This window comes from Corvus kubaryi, unplaced genomic scaffold (genome assembly GCF_017639235.1).
Source record: "Corvus kubaryi isolate FWS band 111438036 unplaced genomic scaffold, C.kubaryi_AGA036_p1.0 37322, whole genome shotgun sequence".
In the NCBI taxonomy this organism is placed as follows: Eukaryota; Metazoa; Chordata; class Aves; order Passeriformes; family Corvidae; genus Corvus; species Corvus kubaryi.
This window is the reverse complement of record NW_024581101.1, coordinates 3,226,918-3,243,520: the sequence shown is the minus strand read 5'-3', so window position 1 is coordinate 3,243,520 and position 16,603 is coordinate 3,226,918. Positions and strand designations below refer to the sequence as shown.

The window sequence follows — 16,603 nt, the reverse complement described above, 5'->3', positions numbered from 1 at the left end:
ACTTTTAAAGCAAAATAATCCTCAAGAAACAGTTTCAGTTCCCTGCTAAGCAAACAGACTCCTAAGAAAGGCAGAAATGGAGCCCCTTGCAGCTACAGGGAGTGTCCTGGCTCTAATCCTGCTGAAGAACTGCACAGAGAAACAGCTGTTACCAAACTGTAGCTGAGTTCCTGGACATCTCTTGAAAACATAAATTGTTAAACACAATAAACACAGGAGCCAGGTGTCAAATGCGAAGGAAGAAAGGATTTATCTGAACTGAAAGTGATTTGTAGAATTTTATGGTCATGACCTCACTGCAGGCAAGAGCTCCTCAGCTGCACTGTCTTCAACCAGAAGTCCCACTCACTCCTTTTGTGGATGGAGATTAAAAACATGAGGAAAACAAATAAAAGGAACAAAGAGAAGAGGAGGCAATACAAGAAAAACCCAAATTGCCACTGACAAGGAAATGACTGCAATTATTTGTGAATAAAATGCCAGAGAGACTCATCTCTGAGGGGCCAAATGGCCCCCCGTGGGCCAGGCCCTGCTGACAGTGGCACTGCAGGGCACGGCTGCTGAGAGCAGGAAAAGTCATTGATTAGCCAATCAGTCAATCAGCCTATAGGGCAAACAGCCGATACTGGCCACGGTGATCCCCAGTGTGGCTGGGCTATTTCAAGCACAGCTTTTACCTTTTGCCCACTGCTGGTTTTCCATTCCCAGCCTTTCTCTGCCCAACACCGCCCTCCTTCCAGCTCCTCACCTGCCTGATCTCAAATCAGGGCTTTGGCCACTCCTGAGCTCCAGTTTTGAGCTAAACCCTGGGCAGTGCAGTCAGACCTCACCTCCTGCCCCTGGGTCCTTCTGCACTACAACAAACAGGATTTTACCCCCACGCTTTATAGGATGAGGTGAAGAACTACCTGGCTCCAGAGCCACTTTCTCCTTTTCATGGAAACTGCTGGAATTTTGGCAGGCTGCTCCTTTGCCCAGTAGCAAACATGTAACAGAAATATTCCTGGAATTCAATGAGAATACAACTCTTTGGCTTTAAATGGGCCGTGAGAGGTAAGCAGGAAACTGCAGAAACCACCACCATTCATAATGTTTAACTTCAACTGACGTTACTTGGAAAAGCAAAGGCCTGGTTCTTTCTCTTTTTAGCTGCTTTCCTGACTTGGATGAGGCTGAGCTGATTAAACACTGGCTCTGAGGTCAATTATCCCTTCAAAAGGAATGAAAAATCAATTTGCTGAAACACCAGAAGTTACAGGTCTTTGAAGCTGGTTTATCTGCACATGTGATTACACTTCTAGCAAAACCAAAAGAGCAACTTCTTCTGGTGGTGTCATGGCAAAAGTTTGGTAGGTAAAGTAAAAATTCTAGTGTCTGGCAATTTAGTAACTCCTCCTGTGAATTTCAATTGTAAATATATCAATATTTCCCCTGCAAACTGCATTATATTTCTGAAATGAATTAGAATTACAGTAAAATGTGGATTAATTACAGCACGAGTAATTCAATGACTATGAACATAATCTGTCCAACATAATCAAGATGGATCAGTCATAATTTTCAGGACCCAAGATACACACATAGTTATTTTTAGACTTCTAAATGCTGCCAGTGGTGACAATATAAACAAACAAATCTCAAGTTTAATTTGCATTAGAATTGTCTTCCCAAATTGTGACATACAAATGGTCTGGCTTTCCATGGGTTTGCACTGACAAAACCCATATAAATACTACTCAATATATATAAATCAATTAAAATATCCCACATGGAGCTCACCCATATGGGCCAGCAGAGCACTGGCAGTTGCCAGCCAGGATTTACATCTCACAGAGCTCATTGATGTTCCTTGGGTGTCAGCAATCCATAATTTCAATATCAGCTTTATAAAATCTAAACTTGTCACTTGCCCAGCTCTGAGCAGTCAAACAGACCCAAGCCCGAGTGGGAACAGCGTGACTAAAAGACAAGACGAAAACCAGAAGGGTCTTATTATGAAGTCTGTCACAGTAATTAGATGGCAGCAGTTGAAGTCAATTTAATTTTTTCAAATTTATAATTATGAACTGCACGTTAAGTAAAAAAGGAGGATGTTCAGAAGCTGTGCTGCTCTTCCTTAGTGTCCCCGGGATCTCTCACACAGATCTTTGAGCTGCAGAACTCTGTGTGATTTTGGTTCAGTTATTTTAATACCTCTGGCACAACTATGAAAATGATAATTGATCTCTCCTGTATTTTTACTAGAAATGATGGAAAACATAAAATACAATGTAGTTAATATAAAGGAAACCACTTTTGCCAGAGAGAAAGTGTGTGAATTTTGTTAGAGAGGATTATTTGAGGAATCACTGAGGAAAGAAGTTTGAGAATTTAATTTATTATATTGTTAGTTATTAATAATTTCACCACAGCTGCTTTTCTATATCTATTTTCAAGGGTTCTTAGTCTTTAAAAAGGTAATATGATGCATGTACATAAAAAAAAGGAAAAAAGATATTAATAAAAAGTGGCTTGGCTTAAAGCAAGCTAACAGATTACAAAATGCACTGCAGATACACAGAAAATAATTGCAAGCATGATAAAAGTATTTTACAATAAAGAATCTTACATTTTCAGTTGTTCCTGTGATTACATGTAGTCCATCATATGTTGATTTAATATACATTCCCTGGGGAAAAAAGAGTAAAAACCTTAATTAACATTCGTAGGAAACAAATACATGACATCTGCATGATAATTAAAATTATATGTTTGCTCCAGTCTAAGGACCATAACATTTGAGCAGACTGGAAGGAACTGTGGTCAATCAACATTTGCAAATCTAAGTTTAACAAATCTATATCAAGACCACTATAAACAGCAGAGTTTTCTCACTTAATGGTTTTTTATTCTAAAGTGAACAGAGTTGAACACTGAGCATCAGCATAAAAACCTGTGCCTATTCAGTATTTGAAATATTTAACATGACCTCTTTTTATTTCAAGTGACATAAAAGAAGTATTGAAATCAAAAGCACGAGCAGGAGTAGTTTTTAAACTTAAATGCCCCATTTGCAGAGTTCCTGATTCAGTAAAAACAAAGCCATAGCCTAACTCAGAAAAGACAGGAGCCAGTGCTCATATTGCCAGTTTATGGGGGAAAATGAGCTTAGTGAACTAACAGGAGCTTTGTAATTAGTCCATCAAGAATTCTGCTTAAGGAGGCGACTGACAAGATGGAGAGAGACAAGCAGAGCAGGGATCTGTGGAGCTGAACACACTCAGAGCCCCAAATGTCAGGGAGGCTCAGTGGCTCGTGGGCTTCCCTCTCAAGAGCGAGGTCATCTCGAGCTTCCCATCTCTTCACATGGCATGGTTATCCATCACATTTTGAAATCTAATTAATCTAATTGGTACATTGTGCTGCTGATTTATTATTCTTTCAATAGTTCTGCTTCACCTTGTGCTGCCAACCCCAAAATTTAGAGCCCTCAGCAATAACCAAGAACATTTTGTTCAGAGAAAGCAGTTTCCAGATTCTGGAATGCTTCAGGCAAGGTGGGTCACACAAACACCACCTCCCATGCCCTCGAGAAAAACCCAAAGGTTAAAAATCCTACAAAGTTGTGATAATGCTGTCCACAACTGCCTAAACTGGAAGGTTAAGAAAGGATGGAGCCAAACTCTTCCTGGCAGTGGGAGGATGAGAAGCAAGAGATACAAGTTGGAACTCTGGTAAGGAATTTTTTTCGATTTCACCATGAGGAAGAAAAAACCCTGGAACAGGCTGGCAAAGCTGTGGAATCTCTGATTTGGAGATGATCAAATCGTGGTTGGACAAGGCCCTGAGTAACCTCCTCTAGTGGGAGCTGTTTGGATTTTTCATGAGAAAATGTGACTTCTACTTTATTGTAAACTAATTCCATGTCAGCAAGTTTTAAAATTTACTGAAATCTTAAAAATAAAGACTGGCTAAACCTGATTGCTGGCCGGTTGCTTAGCTCTGTTGCACAGGAAACTCTGCTTTAGATTTTACTCCTTATGCTTAGCTGTTCTCTTAAATAAGGCTGCTTTATAAATGACTTCATTTGTAAAAACCAAAGACGGCCAAATTAAATCTCGCCAGTCTGGAAATCAGCTTCATAACATGGGATTATTTGGGAGAAAGAAGCTGCTGGTGGGCCTTTTTGTACTTCCCTCTTTAGAGCTGTTGAATTTTGTCAGTGTTTGCTGTTCTGTAGGCTCTGTGGTTCCTTCAACAGCTGCTGACAAAGTTCTATTTGCCAGCTCAAAGACACAAACAGGAGCACTGGATCCCGAGAAACTGAAGGTTCCCATGGACAATGGGATGTAGAGTGTTCATTAAAAATCCGGAGAAGAGATTTTGTCCATCTAGAGTGAGGTATGCTGGATTTCCATGGAGAACTTTTCACCAGGATGTTACACAACATTCCTGCCCCACAGAAGGCTGCTCTTTTAGCACGTGGTGAGCTTCAGGAACACATTTTCAGCCACAGTTTTAATATCAAATTTAATATCGCGGTCCTAACATCCCACTTGCTTTGACAAGATTCATTTCCCACTCAAAAAACCCAACAGATCAAAATCTTTAAGGCCAAAAGAGGGCAGAGTCCTAAACTTTTCACTAAATTTTACCACTTCTTTCTTCCTAAAGTTCTTAGACTCTTGTTAACCTCTGTATTTTTAGAAAAAATCAAATTATAATTTTATCTCCTAACAGATGCCATCGGAGAGACATAAAACCTGACTAACCACATAGAATTACCCTACATTTTTCTATCTGCTCTTTCATCCTAGTTATTAAAATTTAAGAATATATAAAAAAATAAAAAAATTTAGTGAATGACTCATAGCCTTCAAATTATCCTACAAAGAGCTTTCATCCTTGTTTTCCCAGGAGAAAAATAATGAGCTTGTTTCTTGTTGACCATTACAGCAGCAGAGTATCCCCTTGACATATCTCTTACCTGAAAAGCTTGCAAGATTATTTTAGGTAAAAAAATATAAAATCTCTCACGTTAATTTTTTGCTTCAAATGGTTCAGAAGTCAAATTATTTTCTATAAAACAGATATATTTTAAACATACATATTTTGTATTTCAAAAGTTTAATTTGCTCATATAAATACTTGTACACAAAATAGTTTATAGATACAAATGAAAAGCTTTAAGGGGCTCACTTTCATCAAACTTCCAGTGAAAAATTTAAATAAACTACTCTGGTTTATAAGAAATAGCCAAAACTGCAAAAATTTTTTATTATTATTTTCAATTTTTGGAGCTGTTAACTCTGTGACCTCTGAAAAAGCACACAAGTATTCACAGTCTAAATTAGGCAAAGAGCTGGACCTTTCTGTCAATGTAACGGGCTGTTGGCTATCTTTATGTTCAGTATGGTTTCATCCACTCATTTTTTTGGTTAATAAGCCTAAAAAAAAATTGAAACACATTTGAAAAATTTTGTTAGATAATATAAGTTCAGGGCAAATAGTGATTTAATGCTGCAGCTGTAGAACTGAAGCAGCAATCCTTTTTCTTCCAAGCCCAGATCCTGTTGTGACAACTGCTGACACTGGAACTCTTGGAAATATTTTGTTTAAAATTATTTTCTATTTCACCTGTGTTTTAAAGCAATCACGTTGATTCAGCATATTCGAGGAGTCACAGTCTTCTCTAATATTCTGCACTTTGGGAGGTGTTTGAGGTCAGGCTGGGTGGGGCTCTGGGTAACCTGGTCTGGTGGGAGGTTGGAATGTGATGACCTCTAAAGTCCCTTCCAACCCAAACTATTTTGTGATTTTGTGATTTTTACATAAGCATAATCTTTAATTAACTTGTAAAGTAATTTATAAAAAGAGTATCCACTTATCTGCTATTTTGACCCTATTCATTTCTGTGATGAAGTCTGATGGAAATGCAGATATTCTCCTGTCAGCTAATTATTCTCATATAACTTTACACAAACTGATCACAAACTGTTCACAGGTTTTGGCTGTAAAATAGGAAGACAAATTATGTGTTCTTGCCTGTTCAGAGCCCTCAGCAGCACCTTTCTCCCCCTGTGCCCAGCAGCTCATCTCCCCTTCTGGGTTCAGTGCCCTAAACCCAACCTTCCCACAGCTTTTTCCTTCTCACATCCAGTCCCAGGATCAGGATCCAGACAGAAGGGGTGGAACTCATCTGCTGAGGCAGTGATAACCAGACAGAAGGGGTGGAACTCATCTGCTGAGGCAGTGGTACCCAGAGAATTGTTTGGTCACCTCGGAGTAACCAGGAACATGCACAGCTTTGGCCAATGTGACAGAGACCCTTCTGGAGTGGCACCTACATCTGAGTTCTACTCTGGAGGGTTCTCCTGCTTCTTTCCTTCCAGCGTCCATTGCTGCCCTCTCCATCCAGCTGTCTGTCTACCTCTGCAAACTCAGGAATGTCCACTCCTGTCTAACCAGGCCTTTCCTACCATATCCTTCCCTACCCTGACCTACTCTGCTCTTTGCATCCCAGCAGCTCAGTTCCTCATCTTCCTTCTGTCCCCTTACTGGTCTGTTTCCTGCCCTTAGATGCAAAATATCACTGGAGTCCTTTTTCAAAGTGATTAATGTACTTTTTTTTTTTTTAAGAATGGCTTTTTAGTCTCTCTGGTTTATTCTTGAATGTCAACAATGACCTCAGAGAGAACAGTAACATGCTGTACCCCTTATCTCAAGATAAGGCAAGAGTCAAGGGCTCTCACTCTGTGAAGATGGCATAGACTGGTCAACACTTAGAAAAAAATAGTGGCTCTTTAATAACTGAGGTGTCAGACATGAAACTCTGAAGAATGACACTGACCTATGTTAGAGAACAAGGAAATGCTTCTCAGGCATCAAATCAAGAACCTGACTGTTTCTGAGTAACTGTCCCTGTCCCCTAGTGACAAAGTGAATTAAAGGTTTTTAATTAAAATCTGACCTTTGAAAACATGGGAAGGCACCAGCCATTTAAAATCCCATTTTGAAGAGACTTTCCCTCAGAAAAGAGCATATCCAGTTGTCAGGGGAATTTCCTTGAAAATTTTCTTGCAGAGTCGTCTGGTTAATTAACCAGGATCTAATGACAGCAGTGTGTTTTTAAGTGTCAACAATTATTCCAGCACAGGGAAGCAGTGACAGCAAAGATGCAGATTTGTAATGCCACAAACGACCAGGGAACTCTTACACTCCTTGATCTTTTGCCCCAAACATAAAAAATGGTTCTTTAATCTTTTTTCAACTATCAAAGTTACACAGATGCATTTAAACAAACACCATGATAGTGCTTTGAGAAGGTGACTGAATTTTTTTTTAAACTTCATACCATTAAAAAGTCCTTCTCAAAAATGTTTTTTTTTCTGCCTTATATGTTAAAGTCCTTTGCCCAAATTTAAACACCTCTACTTTTCTTCCTGCAAGACAACTTCCACTTCTTGAAATAACTTAAGATAGTAACTTCTTTTATTCTGCTGTAGAGCAGAATTTGGTTTGTTTTGGCTTTTAGGCTATGAGAGCCTTTATATGTCAAGCATGATGGAAATTTGTCAAGTTTCTGTAAGCCTTTAAAAATAATTCTAAATAATTAGATGAACACCCTGACAGTTTTAGGCCAGGCATATTCCCACAAAAAAACTGTCTTCATATTCTACTTTTTCTTTTTGCCTTCCTTGCAATTTTTTTTATTGTGATAATGGGAAAGATTGGGTTCCATCACCTTAAATTACAAATGCCACAGAAAGAGGAGCACTATTTGAAAGGGTAGCTGGACACTGGATAGATGAATAATCCTTAATAAAACACGGTCTGTTCATCTGGCAGCTTGGCTGTTTGTTCAGCTTTTTTGTTTTTCCATCATTGCACAGCTGGTTTCATAAAAATTTTTATTCCCACAATCTTTGCTGTCCTTAAAGTCTTAGAATGAAACAGGAAAAGTTCCCTCTGCAGAAAAATTAAGAAAGCTGTGGATATTAGCAGTGTACATATTAATTAAAGTATGTCAGACTACACTGTTTCTGTCAGCAGTGGGAAGCTCAGACACAAGAGAGAAAAAGAATAAAAAAGTGAAAAGAAGAGGGATAAAAGTGCTCTTTTATTCCAGAAGGAAAGAAGAAAACATTTCACAGACATCAGAAGATACAAACCCAAACAATAAAACCCCAACTGCCCCCCTGCTCAGAATCTCCTGTTTAAGGGGAATCATTAATCTCATCAAGTAAGATTAAAGCTGCATGTTACACAGAAGTATCTCTAAATATATGGGCTGGACATCAAGTTCAGAAGATTAAAAAAGGAAAAAGTTTAGTCTGAAATAATACTGGCTGTAATAATCTCCCACTATGGACAATCCCCAATCATCCAAGAGCAGGAGGGGGGGGGAAAAAAGCCCCAAACCTCAAAAACCATCCTATGATCCCATTCTGTATCTCTATATCCACCATTTCCAATAAAATGCTGCTGCTTATGTGACAGCAAAACTGCTCCAAAGCTGGCTCTGGGCACAGAATGAGGTAAATCATAGCAAGGTTCTCCCAGCCTTTCATCAGCCTTCATCCCCAAGGATTTCGCAGCAAGCTCAGGAGCTGCCAACAGTAACCCGAACTCCTGGCTCAAGGGCTTATTGTGGATCCATCAAGCCAAAAAATTTAAAGTGGGGAGGCAATTTTCTTAAATCACAAAGTTATTTTATTCTATTCGATTTCATACAGATTTATGTGCGTGTGTTCTGCCAGAGCTAACGGTGATTCTCACAATTTAATACTTTTTTAGTACAGGAATTTATTTGAAGTTTGTCAGATTGATTGTTTGAAACAAAGCTTTGCCTTCCAGACATCTTGTTCGAGCTGATTATGCTGTGCACTTCAGACATAAATGGTATTACCATACCCAGTACTGCAGTTCAGGAGAAAAAGTGCTTTACAATCCTTGAAGTTACTTCAAAATGAAGTAGAGAATACACGTAAGGTGTTTCAGTATTTGCCACTGAAAAATCAGTGGCAAAATAGGGAAAAGGAGGAAGCAGCTTGACTGGTGAAGCTGGGGAAGGAATGGAAAAGGAGAGGAACAAAAACCCAATAGATTTCTGGAGGCCAACAAATGCCCGCAGAGATCAGGATGCAAACAGAGCACGCAGGACTTGGAACAGAACCCAAACCATGTTCCCAATGCAAATTCCTTTGTCCAGCAAAATGCTGGGAAACCACAGCACAGAGTGTGTCCTGGGAAGGCTTGAGATAAGGGCACTTTTTAATAAAGCTGACTGCAAAAGAAGGTATTTTAGTGAGGGAAAAACAAAGGGTGGCTATCAAGCTCGTAAAAGCACAGCCGGAAAGTTAGAACATGCTAGAACTGAAGATGCACATTCCAAAGACTTAGAGTCCCTTTGTGAAAATGCTTTATGATCCAGAATTTATTTACACAATTAAACACACAGACACTGCCCTGCAGGAGTTCTGACTCTGTGCAGGAACTGCGTGGACTTGGACCTGGAAATTAATTCCGTTTATGTGTGAGCTTATGCAATGTCAATAGGATTCCTGGCTCATTTGGGGAAGAAATTAGAAGGCACATAATAAAAATTCTGCAAATGGAGTTTTGAAAATAGAGGAAGACTCATAATTTAGCCAGCTGAATGTCATTCCAGATAAATGAATTCTTTCATAAATCCGAGTGATTTACAACACACTTTTCACCAATGGAAAATAATTGTGTTTGTTTTCTAGGTGCCAACCTTGAATGAACCCTGTTCTCAGTAGCTCTGAAAATCAGAGCTACACTTAAACCCAAGAGAAACTGTGTTTTAAATCTATGCTATAAAGGTAACAAATGTTCTGAAAAATTGTGCAGTAAGGCGCTCTTGAAAAACACATTTTTGGTGATTTTGACACCAACTGCTGTGCATTAGATTCCTACCTATAAAACTAAAATTACAGTATCCTTTTCACAAGTGTGTTGTGAGGATGAATTAATTAGTGTCTGTGAAGCACTCAGTAAGGCCATATAAAAATAAATAAAACAACTCACGATGAGATTAGTAACTCCAGGGACTGCAGAGCTTAGCTGAAGTGTGGTAAATCAGGCCTCAACCCCTACACTGAATGATAAGGATAAAAATGGAACTCTGAATACTTTCCATTCACTGAATAGTGCTCATTTTTTCTCTTGAATGGAGCAGATATCCTGTGGAAAAAATCCGCTATACAATCATGAGAAAGCCATTTGTAATTCATTACTCTGTTCTATATTTGATTCTGATTAATGTTTTCTTTTCCTTTTCACATGATTTTTCTTTTATTCCCATTTATAGTCCTTTTTCATATTTTCTTCTAAACAGAACACAGTGTCAGCAAAATGGATTACAAGGAACTTTCCAACCTAACACGTTACAGCGCCTTCACAATTAGGCACAGAAAACTCACTCATTCACTGTGATTTCACTTCATCTAAGGAAAAAAAGGAAAAAAAAAGGAGAAATTGTCAGGCAATTTTGATTGCAGTATTTGTCTCATGTCCTCTGTCAGCAGTGCCCACTCACTGCTCTTCTGCTGGATCTTAACTCATGGGCACGTTGTGGACGGAGAGCCACACAGGGGCTCCTCCAGCCTGAGATCCACCCAACCAGGATCATCCCAGCAGGTCCTGGCTGCCTCAAGTCCTACCAGAAAAAAGGGGAATGTGAACCACATTAAAGGCCCCAACATCTCAGCCAATAACTCTCATCCTGGTCACTCCAGAGTTTAAATCACACTCCAACACTTTATAGGCAGTTCCTGCCAAGAGCTCCTGACAGACACCTGCCTCAGACTGCACACCAGGAAGTCTCAGTTCCCCACAGGACAGGCTATTTTTGGAGTAGATTCCACTCCTCCTGTCCTCCACCAGTCTACCCCTCTGTCCTAGATCCAGAGGCATCACTGCATGGGAAGCATTAGCACCACCAAGCCCTGCTTATTGTGCTCCAGCATCTCTGAGGAAAATGCATCTCTGTGTTCACCTCCTCTCCAGCACTGATAATGAACTTCCCCCTAATTAGACCAGCAGAAATACATCACATTTCTGCATGGAAAGGAAAGCCATGCAGAGTGCTGGCCTGGAGGGTGTAGTAATCTTAATGCAAGTCAAAAGCACTGGGACATTCACAGCGTATCTCCTGCACAAGTACTGACCTGTATTTCTGGGGTACTCTACACTAACCCAGAAATCAGACCTAGAGGGGAAACTGGGCCATAAAGGGAACATGTTTGGCCATAAGGATGCAGCAGCACAGCAAGGAAATTGTATCTGTGCTCAGGATTACACACTGGGCTGAGCATCTGCGCTGCCACGGAATGAAAATTGAATGTGGTTTATGCTGTGGTAATGTTCTTTGTTGACTAAATCAGCCTAAGAATAAAGTAAACTTGTGCAGTCACACAACACCCCCTCATGTTATTAAAATATGTCATTCTCAGATTAATATGCATACCTCAGAGTAATTATGCCCTTGTAACTCTGACAGTATTTGCATATGACGTTCGTCGCTATTCAATGTCAGAACAAAGAGGAAGATGTCAAAATAATACAAAGTGTCTCAACTAACAGAAATTTAAAATCTGTAAATCACGCTGAATTACAAACAGGAAACATGCCACAAGGTGAAGAGTGACACTCAAATGGATTTTGATTTGTCAGTTATGGGATTTTCTGCGGATAAGCCTCATGGCTGCCAATTCCACTCCCCACTTCCTCCTTTTTTTCCTCCTCTAACTGCTTCCTTCAACCCAGAAACAACATTCCTGAATTACTCTTCTTGTAGGGAGAAAATACAAACAATTCTAAGAAGGCAGCTGAGGGCAGTCTAGGAGGTTGTGCTGGGGAAAGCAGCCTGGCTCTTGAGGAGAGCCTGAAGAACAGGCCAGTGCCCACAGTGCCACCTTCCACTCCAGCTTTTATTGGGATCTAAGGTTCCCAAGCACAATCCTTACGTTTCTACAGCCCACCAACATCAAATGGTTGTAAAGTAAGGGACTGCAGAGGGGGGACAGAAATCTTTACCCACTGACCACTGAGCTGTCACAAAAATCCATTGTCCAAAAAAATGTATCAGTACATTAACATTTAAAAGCTGTAGCCAAATAACTATGAAACTATCTCTGCAGAACATTTCACTGCTGTGACCCATCACTAATGCAGAGCAGCTGGGATGTCCAGAGCCATCCAACCAGGCTGCTCAGTGAGCAACAATTTACAAATAAAAGGGATTTATTTTGCTCCTGGGATGATACTTCTGGAAGTTTTATTTGAACTGATAGTTAGGGAGGCATATAATTACATTTATGCAAGTCCAAGACACAAACCTTCCACTGATCATTTTGGAAGAACATTAATGACATTAGTTAATTTTATTTGTAGGTGTTTGCATTTGGGGATTATTTCAGTATATTCCAAACACTGCAATCTGGCTATCAAAGGATCACAGGTTTAACTGCTCATACAGTTGCACGTGATGCCCTAGGTAAAACAGGTTTTAATTTAAGAAACCCCAAATCAATCCCTTTATTTAGATAAATGTCAATTAAACCACCTTTAGAAATCTGATTCAGCTTACCAAAAAATTAGGACACTGCAGAAAAATACATTTTGGTTTCTTGATAAACTCAAAACCCAAATCACCCTAAAGAACTGAGGCTCGTGCTCTGCATTCTAAGAGTTTAAAGTTTAAACTGCTTTGCTACTTACCAACCCCTCACTGGGCATAATGCTGGTGAGATGAACGACCTCAAGATGTGCTGACTGGGACACCAGAGAATCAGATGAGAGCGAAATGATGTGGTCACAAATCCCAGACAGGGTTTTACACTACAAAGAAAAACAAGGCAATAGAATCCCTCGTATCAAACTGGAACTACAAGTGAAGAAGTTCTTATTCTCAGAACTAACCAAGAATAAACAGATAATTTTAATTCGTAGCATTGTAAAAACTACAGGTGTATGAAAGTCAAGAGCAAGTGGTTAAGGGAACGGAAAATATCCATAAATGTCAAGAAAATGTACTTGTATGTGCAGTTCTGCTGTAGAAGGGTATCTGCATCTGTAAACTGTCGTCTCCACTCCAACTATGTGCACTTTGAAAACAAAAGAACAAACCCAATGAACTTTATCCTTATGATTATAAATACAATGGGAGCTGAGTGAAACATGTAAAAATAAATATCTTATGCAACTGAATAACCTATTTTGGCTAGTGAATGATGACATCATCCCTGCCAACTGTGATAATTAGGTGAATTCTGCTCTACAACTTGGAAAATTTCCTTTGTTAAAAATTACCCTGGCAGAGAAGTGCCTTAGTTAACCCATTCCCTGAAGTAAAATTCTTATGCATCTTTGAACATATCCTTTAACTGATATTCCACATCACTATGACTATGCAATGATTTTGTTATCCTGTCTTCCAGCTAAAGATCTCAAAATATTGGTGCAAATCCACACAAATACCTTCAAAGCAGGAGCCCCCTTGCATGGACAGTAGCTGTGGGTCTGACAGATTAAACCCCTCTGTGAAAGCAAAGTTTGTGGGTCAGAGAGGAGCTGAGCTGAACTCTCAGACAACATTCACGTGGAGAGATTTATTCCCAAATTTCAGTGTGTTGCTCAAAGCACTCCTTCAAAAAGGCTACGCCTAAAAACGTTTGAACCTAATGTGAAAGAATTCATTCAGCTGAGTCTCAGGATGGGTTTCCGGTCGGGGCTGTGCTGTGTGCATCTATTTTGCTTTGGGGACTATACTCTCATTTTTCCTAATTATAGCAAATTCCAGTGAAATCCCTTGAGGGAAGTTTTGTTTCAGGCATTCGCAAAAGCATGAGGCTTTCTAATATCTCATTTGACACTATCCATAGAAGTTAAACAAATAAAGTTGTCACAATGAATAAGTTAACTGCCTGAATTTGTAGGTTGTATTTCCATTCACTGTGAAGTTACTCATCTGGAAATCCAAGGACAGCTCTGGAGCCCTGGCTGTGGCATCCAGATTTTGTATCACCTGCAAGATGAAAAGCATCCCACTGAGGTGTGTGTGACTGCAGCTAAAGGTCACCATTACCAAAATAATTTCAAGCAGTTTCAGCTCGGGGCCGGAACCCCTGAGCAGAATTTTGGGTCTCATCTTCTCCCAGAAGAGATGGAGAAACTCAAAAATCCAGGGTGGTGGGTGCACTGTGTGTGAGCACATCCTTGATCCAGCTTTTGAATCACTGGCATATCAAAAAAAAAATCATATTCAAATATCAAAGTTTCCAACAGAAAACCGTCCTTACGCCTCAAAATTTGAGAGCATTGGTTACAGATTAGATGCAGGCTAAATCCCAGAGAGAGCACTTTCTACTGTAATGCTTTAACCTTAGAGTAGTGTCATAAAAATACTTTTTATTTTAGTAAAATAAACAACAAAGAAGTTTTCAATCAAATCAGCCTGGTCTACAGAAGGTGTCTCTGCCACAGTTAGAACTGTGGGCTAAAAGTTGTGTATATATGTGTGTGTGTGCACTCCAAATCCCAGAAGGTATCAGGTGCTTTTTAAAGCTCTATTCATACCCTGGTTTGCAATAGTAAGCTTTATTTTTTCTAAAAGTCACTGCATGCTTTCTAAATTTAACAGCACATCAATGTTTTATGACAGATTTTAATCCCCACTGGAAGCAGAGTATGTGCAAAAGGCTTTGAAAAAAAGAGGAAAGAAAGAGTCAGGCACTTGGGCAGCGCTTGTCAAAAGCTTATCTGAACTTGTAAATCTTTTGAGAGTTCCCTTTCACCACAGGCTTTAACTCTATCTCGGTGTCAGTACAGGTTTTCCGTGCTGGTACCAGGAAAATATAAAGTGTTTGAACTTAAAGGCCAATATCTAATCAATAATCTTGAATAAGGTTCTTCCATTCCCCTTTGTCATCAGATGTTTTTGAGTGCTGAAGGCACAAAATGCTCAGTCTGACAACCAGTGATCTATGGATGTGATGGCTGGAATTCCACACCAGCAATCCTGGCAGGAATATTAACCATCCAGAATACTGTGCAGCTTCTAAACCTAAACCAATAATTTTGTCTTTGTAATTGACTGTAGCTATAACAGAGAGCATTACTGTGGGGGGAACTTTAGCTTTTTGCAACTGATATAATTCATCAGAAATTATGCCAGAGAGTAAGGAACTTTATTTTCCTCTAGCAGCCTTATTTTTTTACAGAATCATTTAAGTGTGTGGGGTAAGATTAGAGAGCACCAAAGCAGAATTACTTACCACATGAAGAATTTTATTTTCTGTTTCATACACCGTACAATCCTGTGGTAAAACAGAAAAAAAACCAATTAAATGATGTCACATTAAAGTTCCTATTAAGAAATGAAAGAAGGGTTTATGCTGTTAACAGTCTCTTACATATTCCTGATAAACCTTACTACATGTTACTTTTGGAGTAGTCATCTTTCTATTTTATCTATCATTTTAAGAATAATCAATATTATAGTCCATAATTTCAGCATCACCCTTACCTTGCTTTTTCATTTAGGGCTATTACAGGGGCTAAAACACTGCTTTTCTTTCATGAAACAAACCATACAAATTGCTAAAAGGGATCTATTGCTTATTAATACTGAGGGAAGGGAAGTTCCCTCAGTACCACCCTCTGGAAATCAGGACACAGCCATGGCAAAGTTTTAACCTTCCCCTACAGCTCTGCCCCACTTCCTCCTGCCAGGTACACTCCAAATCTCAGGCTATATTCTGCTAAACATAAAATAAAAAGGAAAATACAAAAAAGAACTCTTCCAGGCAGAGTGAGATTAGAACAGGGTCCCCTCAAGTCTTGGTCCCCTCCGAGGGCAGCCCTGGCCTGGCCTCAGCCCCCGGCCAGGCTCCCTCTCCCCTTATTATGCTGGGAAATTATTAAATCCTTCTCCAAGTGCTACTCCACATTGGAAAAGGCTTTCTACAGAGCAAGATATGGGAGAGGTTAAAAAAACCCGTCTTCTTTATTTAGTTTTTTTTCCTTGAATAAGCTTTCAAGTAAAATTTAACTTACTGATAATACCTGAAATATCCCTTCAAGTAATTTCAGATTCCCTCAGCTGGTCAGAGCCTGGTGATGGCAACACCAATGTTGTGGGTTTGATCCCTGTATGGGCTTAAGAGTTGGACTTGATAAACCTTGTGGGTCCCTTCCAACTCAGAATATTCTGTGCTATCCCTTCAAACAGCTGAAGATTCCCTATAGTTCTCAAGATTTCCTCTTTTTACTGGATCTTAATATATTAGGGACCAGAGTAAAGTGCTTCAGAACTCCCACAAAATTCCAACCCCCTCATTCCCTGTACTCTGGACACTCAGCTTGGGCTGGGACACCTTCCGGAGGTCTCTGCTCCCCTTTTCCAGCAGCCCAAATCCTTGGCTGTTCCCATCCAGCTCCCAAACCTCCTCCCTTTGGTGTCCCTTTGAGGATTTTGCCCCTGAGCCCATCTGAGGCAGCTGCTCTGAGCCCTCAGCCCAGGGAACTGCGCCTCCCTCAGCTCTGAAGGTCAATATTTATTTTGGAGGACTGCTGCTTCGGTGGAGAAATTAATTTCTAA

At 39.8% G+C, this 16,603-nt stretch overlaps 1 protein-coding gene across 2 annotated transcripts in view; it reads right to left on the bottom strand.

Annotated features, from left to right (window-relative positions):
- LOC121665262 (connector enhancer of kinase suppressor of ras 2-like) overlaps positions 1-16,603 on the bottom strand; it is a 174,656-nt gene that overhangs the window by 68,581 nt on the left and 89,472 nt on the right. For both annotated transcript variants that reach the window (XM_042029265.1, XM_042029266.1), the window contains exons 6-8: positions 15,279-15,320; positions 12,724-12,843; positions 2,609-2,668 (exon numbers count right to left, since the gene is read on the bottom strand). In XM_042029265.1, coding sequence (XP_041885199.1) covers positions 2,609-2,668; positions 12,724-12,843; positions 15,279-15,320 — 222 coding nt within the window. The remainder of the gene's footprint in view (positions 1-2,608; positions 2,669-12,723; positions 12,844-15,278; positions 15,321-16,603) is intronic.